This window comes from Egretta garzetta, unplaced genomic scaffold (assembly GCF_000687185.1).
Source record: "Egretta garzetta isolate BGI_Z169 unplaced genomic scaffold, ASM68718v1 scaffold163, whole genome shotgun sequence".
In the NCBI taxonomy this organism is placed as follows: domain Eukaryota; kingdom Metazoa; phylum Chordata; class Aves; order Pelecaniformes; family Ardeidae; genus Egretta; species Egretta garzetta.
Genome location: NW_009259308.1, coordinates 6,114,187 through 6,122,664, shown reverse-complemented (window position 1 = coordinate 6,122,664; position 8,478 = coordinate 6,114,187). Strand labels below are relative to the sequence as shown.

Here is an 8,478-nt window from a genome sequence, read left to right as displayed (position 1 = left end):
TGGCTGCAGTAACGGGGCGTGCATGCAAAACAAGTGTTTTTACAGTCAGTAAAGTGTTCTTGCAAAACACCCGTGAGGTGTAGATGTGGCCTTTTGAATATCCCAAAGGCCTAGGCAGTGGTTCTCCGGCAGTGGCTTCAGTGTGGAAACCGCTCGGTAGTTAACAAATATATGCAATTAATTTGAATTGAGTCGGCAGGAGCAGAAACCTCTGAACATTTCGTACCAGCTTTCGGTTGGTTAAAGCGTTAATTACAGTCGGTCACAGCCTGTGGGAGAAACACATATTTGTTCAGTTCATCTCTCAAGCTTGCTTTCTTTTTATCCCTTGTTCTTTCCAGGTTTCTTCTGCTTCCTCGTCTGTAGGTCTTGCAATGTTTTTGGTGAAAGTGAGCTCCACTAAATAGAACTTTTGCATGAAATCTTGGCAGGGAAGGCTGCAGTTACCTGGCGTGGAGGGTTTCTCTAGAAATAGCAGGTGTTTTGCCTATATGAAGTGTAAATTAGGAAGAAGGGAAGCGTTATAGGAGCATTGTGGAGATCCAGGAATGAAACTGGCAGAAGGGATAGCAACAGCTACCAGAGTAGGTGTTCCTTTTACTTTCTACATGACAGTACAGCAGTTTTAATGAGGTAGTCTGTAATAAATCACTGAAAATCAATTTCCTCCTTTCTTTTCCTCCCTCCATTTTACTTTTAGTGACCTTGTATGTTTCTGATGTTTTGTTGATCTTTAGAATTTCAGTTGTCTTATGCTTACCTCTCTGGAGGTGGATGTCTTTTGTTGTTTAATCTATGCATCCTCTTCTTTTCTCTTTTTTGGGCTATTTAACTTTGTATTTTCCTTTTGGTAGTCAGGTAAGAATAACTCTATCAGGATTCAATTGCAAAATAAATCAATACACTCCTGAAGTCCTGTCAAAATTCTGCTAGTAGTACTGAACTGTTTCATAATTTTTACAATTCTTGCTTAGAATATTTTAAGCCTAATTCTCATTTTTAGTATTGTCCCAGTACATAGCTGTAATTACATCATGAATCTTAAAGGGAATGCTAATGGAACTTTAACTAGCCTTAAACTGAAAGAGCTTTGTGTAGTGTTGTCAATGTAAATGAACATCCAATTCTGTGTGTTCAGGTTTTGTACGCAACACTCAGCAGATGCATTGCCAGATGCATATTTTTAGATTTAACACCCTATTTCTCAGACCTTGTTTACAACTTAGTAGAAACCAATTGTTAACACTAAGATATATTTCAAACATCCTTTCAACTTGAACTTCAGACTGAATAATAGAAAAAATATTGACCTGAAGTTGAGCATATTTGAGCAGGGGGGAGTGAAGTGCTGTATATCTGAAGAGAAAAGGGTTCTGTAACTCTCTGTGATTTTAAAGGTTTTCAATTTATTTACGCATTAAAATAGCAAAGAGATGATTATGATTTTCTTGTGGTTTTTTTTTTTAATTTTAGCAAATTCTGTATTAGAAAACCTGTGTTGTCCAGAGAAGAAAGAGAAAACATGAATAAAAATGTTATCCATTAGTTCTGTAACCCAGATGTCATTGAATTTAAAGTTTTGAGGATGTTATAGGAAAAACATGATGGAGTTAGATTAAATTATAGAGGAAATGTAAATGAGTTTCCAAGAAAAATTGATTTAAGTAATATCTGTTAAGATTGAATTCACAAGTCTGTTGCAGAAACAATTTTTTAAGCCAGAAAGGCAAACTTTGGTTAGTATATGTGAACTGTAATATTTTCCTCTTCTGGGTGGGAGTGGAGCTGCGAAGAGTAGCAGCAGTAGGCCTGGCGATGCAGTAGTATCTTCTGTGTTTAGGTGCCATTACAATAGGTATTTACGGTAGTAGAGCAAAACTTTCTTGAATGTCTTTCAGTACTGTACCACTCTGAGGCTGCTTCTGTCTTTCTCTCCAAGCTATGGACTAGTTGTGTGGTAACATCTTAAACAGGAAAAAAGCTTTTTCCACAACAGATGTACCCCTGTTTGGCACTGGCAGCATTGGTAATGTTAACTTTGCCAATGGCTGAGTTATTCTATTAATATTGTGGGAAGAATAAGGGAATAAGAATGGGAATGTTTATTGTTACTTTAAAATCTCTCTGACTAACTCTATAAAACTTCTGTCTCTAGCATGTGTAATCTGGGTATAAAATGGAGAACCTCAGCTCTACATCGTCTGGATGAAACTGAGGGCATACCTTCCCAAGAGTTGGATAGTTGATTTCTACTGGGTAATGTGAACAGTCTTGTTAAATCTACAGCTGTTTGGTGGTAGAGCCTTCAGCAGATCCAGAGAAAAGGCTTTAAGTGTTATATGATACAGAATTAAATCTTCAAATGTATATTGTGAGCATAGTAGCTGTGTGTCTGAGAGAAAAATACTTGCTCCTCTCGTGGCAGCAAGTGGCAGGGTGCGTTGAAACTAGATTTGTGAAATGGTCTTCATCATGAGTAGCAGCATGTACTTGAAGCTATATTTAGCAAAATCAATCAAATCTGAAAAAAGATTAGGAGTACTACGTAGTCCTGAAGTCTATGGCTGCTTCTACCAACCCGCTCCCATGCCCATTACCTTTATTGTTTTTGTAAGTGCAGTAAAAATCTGTTTTGAGGAAATGATTGGGGTGGCGTGGTGTTTGGAGAACCTGTAATTAATGCTACTCTCATATTATTTCTAGGTGCTTACGTACTTCTTAATATATGGAGAAACTAAGACTCCCAGTTCTGCTTTTTGCTTAATTTTAATTAGCTGTTTCTATTCTGGGAGATACTGGCGTGCATAAAGCAGTGTTGCATGTTGCAAGGTTTTCTAAGGCTTTGTTCACCTGCTCCAACAGGCTTGAGTGAAACGGTAGTACCTGTACTTAGCAATGTCTTCGGTTTGCAAGGGGGTGTATCCAAATGGCAGCATCACGATATTGTGCCATAAAACTCTGTGTTCCGGCATGCTGAGTCTTGACTTGTAAGCTCACATGCTTGTTCTTGCGTTGGCATTAAGGCTGCTATAGTATTAGAAGACAGTGCGGTCAATCACAGCTGCTTCAGTTTGTGGCCGCCCATTTAATCTTTTATGTAACCCACCAGGGATTACTGACTTCTCGCTTGCTGTAATATGGGATTTTAAAAATACTTTTTTAATTGAAAAAGAAATGAAAAAAACTCGCTCTGCATATTTTGCTCTTCTTGCCTTGATTAGACCTTTTTTGAAGCAAGCAAACAAATATTCAGAGCATGTGGTCACTCTTTATAAACATAGAATGGTCAGCAACTGCCTCAAATTCTCACAGCTGGAAGCTGTACTTTTCTACCACTCTTGTTCAGGTAGCTCCATTTCCCAAACACACTTGAAAAGGTCATTCACCAGTGACCTCTGAAGAAGCTTACGTTTGACAGGATGTGTGGGGAAAGCCCTCTCACAGATGGACAGGTAATTTAGGACGTTGTAAACGTAATAAGTTTAAGTCAATTTTTGCAGTGGACAGAAGTTACAAGGATCTGTTCTTGCTTCCATTCTATTCCACATATACATCTTTTAATTAAGAGCAAACTTTTCCCTTTCTATTTTATTCATTGTAAAGAAGGCTGAACTTACAAGAATTGCTGATGAGCTCTTGTTTTTCTAAGTAATCATGTGATGAGATGGGTATGGTAATGGTCAATACAGATTTGAGCTCCTGGAGAAGGCAAATCAGGAAGAGTCTGCACAAGTTCATGGAAGAAAACTTCTCTGAGGACTGCTAAATAGAAATGTACTGACCGTGCTCCAGAGGTTCGCCAAGACACAAATTCCTGGAGTATTCTGCAGAGTTTGCAGTCACTATTTACAGTCTGTGGAGTGGTCTGAGGACCTAGGTACCTCCGTGTTTTAAGGCTTTATACATTAACGCAGTCAGAATTGCAGGCAACAGAAGAGCTGCCTATGGCTGTGTAAGAAGCTAGTTGATGATGGGGTTCTTATGTGTAGAGCTGTCTGCTGGGTGTTTATTGCAGCGCTCTGTAAGGTCATAGACATGTTGAAGGTATTCCTGTCATTTGAGTTGCTTTTACAGAAGCTGGTTGCGGAACACTTGAGCTATTAAATTGTATTTTTTAGGATGGTAGTTGCATCATGTTTGTATAGCCCTATAACAATGGGACAAAGGCCTGCTACAGAGGAACTGGAAGCATTAGTTAGAATACAAAGATTGTATATAACAATTCATACAGAATAGATCAGGCAACGTATTATAAAATGCTTCCATCTATAACCTGGTTTTGTAATAGAGGAGAAGATTGAAAACTGGAGCTTTGCTTTAACGTTTAGGCAGAAATATGTAGACAGGGTAAAATTGCATCCAGCCCTGTGTTTGTTTAAACACTAGGTAGTATGATGGTTGGAAAATAAAACAAAAATATTTATATATATTAAACATAAATACCAGGAATAATATGTGAATAAGATATGTTTACCAGGAAAAGATATATAACTTCAGGTTATAGTAAAATTTCTTGGGTTTATAGCAGTATTTTGAAGTTGTATATTTCAATAGGAACATATTTAGAGTCATTTTGGAATTCCTGAATGGTAAGGAAATATGTTGCCCGCTCACAGGACTTGAAATGGTTCAGTCTCTTTCAGCTGTCTTCATGCCCTTAAAGTACGCAGTAGCTCTCAGACTTTTTTCCACTGTTTTTGCATAATTTTCTCCCTCCCATTCTTAACCCCCAAATAATTTCAGGGGTGTCTGTTGGTGTCATAACTTCTATTACTAAATGCTTGTAGTAAAAGACTGGATTTTTTTTTTTTTCCCCTTCAACTTTTGCCTGTTCTTCTGATGCCATTTCTTGTTTAGGTAGTTATGTGTCCAGAATTAAGCACTCCAACGTAATTTGAGGGGTGCATAAATATGACTTTAGTTTCCCAAGTTAGTGGTTTGCAATAGAAGTTTCCTGAGTTAGTGATTTACAATAGAAGGACTAGCATGAAAAAGCAAAGCTTAATAACTTACTAAGCTACTAGTCATAATCAGCAGTCACAAGTATTGAGATCATTGGGTTGGCTTAAAACTGACATTGTTCAAAAGGATTTCAGCTGCCTCCAGTAGAAAGACATCTTGCTAAATGCTTGTGCCTGGAAAAGCAAAATGGTAACTAACTTCCTGTCCTGTCTACAGAGCGAGAAACATGATGTTTTTCCCTCTTTTAGTTGCAGACCTTCCATACTGCTGCACCTTGCAGAGATGTTCAGGACTTGACTAATGGGGTTGCCATGGCACAGGTACTTCACCAAATGTAAGTTGATGCTTAAGTTTGAAGAAGAGGTATTTCATTTCTTGAGGTTTTTGTGTTTGACATGCATAGTTGCTTTCTCCCACCCAAAGTTTTTTGTATAGCTTTAGTAGACAGAAACTTAAGGCTCTGACAGATAGCAGAAGATAAAATATACCTTTATATTGTTGTTTTGGGGATGATATAATGGTTGAATAATAATGTGATAGAATGGAGAAGGTGATGAGGTAATATTCTAATTCTGCAGTATTAAATTCATACTTCAGGGTAATTGGGCAAGAATGATATGATCTTTCTCACTTTTCGCGTCAACACTATTTCCATGGGTATTCATGCTTCAGGCAATATGTTTCTCTTTGGAATGAGGAACTAAAAGTTCAAAAGGCGTGTCTTTGTGCTCTCTTCCTCTTGGGATTGCTCAACTGATTGACATTTAAGTTCTAGGATTTAAGTGATAACTTACTATTTGCATGGCAAAAAGAATCATGAAACTTCAATGGCAATTTTATTATTAAAAAAATAATAGTAGGCTAACCAAAAGCAAAATAATTCCGATTTTATTGGTGTGATGACAAATAGTACTGGGTTGAGTGTCATGCTGGTTTTGAAATTTAAAGTTACTTCAGAAGGTTGTAGCATGAGTCTTTCAATAAAAGATTTTCATGCTACAAGTCATCACTGCTATTTTATTGTTATTGTTGGCTTGGATAGTAAAGAAGTCTGAATTACCATCTCTTGCTTAAACTATTTTTTTTTATTATTAAGCAATATCTTAAAATGAACACCACCACCATCCCCCAAAAACCCAAATCCAGAACCCCCCCTGTCTGCTTGAAAAGGTTTTAAATGTGATATGTAAAGACAGAGCTCGCTCTTTTCCTGGGGCATGGCAAAAATTGATTGAGGATTGCTTAGTGAAGATTCATTGAGGGTTACTTCCCATGTGTTTGTGGTACTAGGCTGCCACAGGCTTTGGGCAAACTTCTTTACAACCAAATTGTTTGATATGCAAGTGGGGATAATAATTATCTTTTATTAGGTGCTTTGAGACCAGTGAATAAACAGTATGGTGTAAAAGTTAAGATATTGTTAGATATGCTGTGATTGTACAGCTTGGCAGCTCAGTGCGTGTAAATAACTCCCTCAGCAACTCATCTTTATTTATGCTGGCAAAGTGGGAATTATGCTGCCCAGGGGAACCAAAGACACACACAAAAAAAAAGCCCAGTAGTTTAAAATGCTGTTTGTGGGTTTTTTTGTTTTTTTTTTTCTTGGTAAGTGCCTTTGAATTGTAGCAAATGTTGGAAAGTGCAAATGTACAGGAGTAGGTACCAAACTTAATGTCACCACTAGTCAAAAGAGAATGTTTCTTTACATCATTATGTTCACTTTGTCAGCTATAAAAATTAAGCATGATAAAGGCCTTCACATCCACATGTTCCTAGCTCAAGCAGGAACTAGCTTGTAGTTAGCTCAAGCCTAAGTACAGAAATTCTTCCTGCCCTGGATGGTGGTGTCTTAATTCAGCCGTCAAGATGGAAATTTACTGTGATGTAGGTATAACTTGCAATCTCCAGGAATTCATGCTTCATTAGACACTGTAGTCAAACATCTGATGATTTAATGCTGGGAATCTGGTATCTTAACTTATTTAAGTGTGTGCTTATTGATGTTTAATAATTTAATTTTGTTTCAGAGATGTTGCTTGGTTTGATGCATCTTGGCTAAATCGCATTAAAGATGATGTTGGTGACAACTGGAGAATAAAGGTATTCAAAAATGAAGATAGTGAAGGTTTGTGGGGTTGGGTATCATGTCTGTCCTGAGAGTATCTAGCAGTCCAAAAACTACAGAATTAAGCTTGGATTTTTTTAGGTTATTTTAAATGAACTTGAACTGTCAGTAGTTTAGTGCCTTCCAATATTGTTGTGTGGGGACTTTCCATTGCGATACCTTTTCTCCTGTAATGATAGGGTCCTCTTGTAGATACGCTATGTAAACATTTTATTATAAATTATTATTAAATTGAAGTAAAATTAAGAATTTTAATAAAAGTCTGTAACCTTATCTTTCATGTACAACAATTAGTCCAGTAACCTGAAGAAGATACTGCAAGGAATTATGGACTACTATCATGAGGTATGGAAAAAGCAGCAATTCTTCTGCTGTTCTAATCATTAAATATTACGGTTATTGTCCTCCTTCACCCAGCTTTTTTTTTTTTCTTGGCAAAGTAATTTATTTGAAGGACTTTTTTGGCGGAAAGTATATGATAATTATCTGGTTAAGTGGGAGGTCTGAGTGAATATAAAGTTAATTTCAGCAGGTGTATTTTAGGTAAGACTCTTAGCGTATAATCTGGAAACCATGTCTCTGTCGTTGCCCACGTGAATGTCATAAGGGCTGAGCCGCAGAAATCTGTTGACATTTGCGTGTGCATTATGTTTGCTCTTGTCTAGTGAAGTTTTAATTCTTCTCTACACAACAGAACAGATTTGGCAACCCTCATATAGGTTTTATGATACTCACTTGGAAGCTGAGAGATAAGTTACGAATCCTCCTGGACATAGTAAGAATTATAGTTTGTTCTCTCTCATGCAGGATGAGTACAGTAGTCATAAAAGGGTGCTGTATTTTGAGTTTAAAAAAAAAAAAAAGCTGAATTTTGTATGGAGCTTGGTTACAGTTATATAATGGGTATGGTATAGAAAAACTTGCCAGATCATCTTATGGCTTCCTGGTCTCGTCTGGGCTTAGTTGTGATATTGAGTGCTAAGCCCTTCCATATTGCCAGGACTGAAGCTCTCTGGCAAGGCCAGAAGTAGAACTCCTTATGAGGAGCTTTTTGAAGGATTAGGGAGCAACTGAATTTGGGAGCATTTTTAGTTCCTTTTTTTACTATGTTGGTAAAATAAATTAATTCTCTCATATTTGAGGTCTTGCCGAAGAACTTTTAACTTAGTACTGTCACTTTTTCTTGTATAAGCGGTCAGTTAACTAAACCCCCATTTAACACACTTCCAGAACTTGTGATTTTGCCAGAACAATTTTGCAGAACTCTTACTAAAGTGCGTAACTTCATTGCACTAAATAATTACTAGGTGTTTCACATGTATTTTATAATGCTGTCTACTTCAGAGACTGTCTACTATTCAGAGAAAAATCTGAGGTGCCAAGTATGGTAA

The 8,478-nt window shown here is 37.1% G+C and overlaps 1 protein-coding gene across 1 annotated transcript in view; it reads left to right on the top strand.

Annotated features, from left to right (window-relative positions):
- The first annotated feature begins 2,204 nt into the window (after window positions 1–2,204).
- HOOK1 (hook microtubule tethering protein 1) overlaps window positions 2,205–8,478 on the top strand; it is a 28,508-nt gene continuing 22,234 nt past the window's right edge. Inside the window, exons 1-4 of the mRNA XM_009636235.2 lie at window positions 2,205–2,256; window positions 5,211–5,296; window positions 6,990–7,062; window positions 7,382–7,432. Of these exons, the coding sequence (XP_009634530.2) occupies window positions 2,206–2,256; window positions 5,211–5,296; window positions 6,990–7,062; window positions 7,382–7,432 (261 nt within the window). The 5' untranslated portion in view covers window position 2,205. The remainder of the gene's footprint in view (window positions 2,257–5,210; window positions 5,297–6,989; window positions 7,063–7,381; window positions 7,433–8,478) is intronic.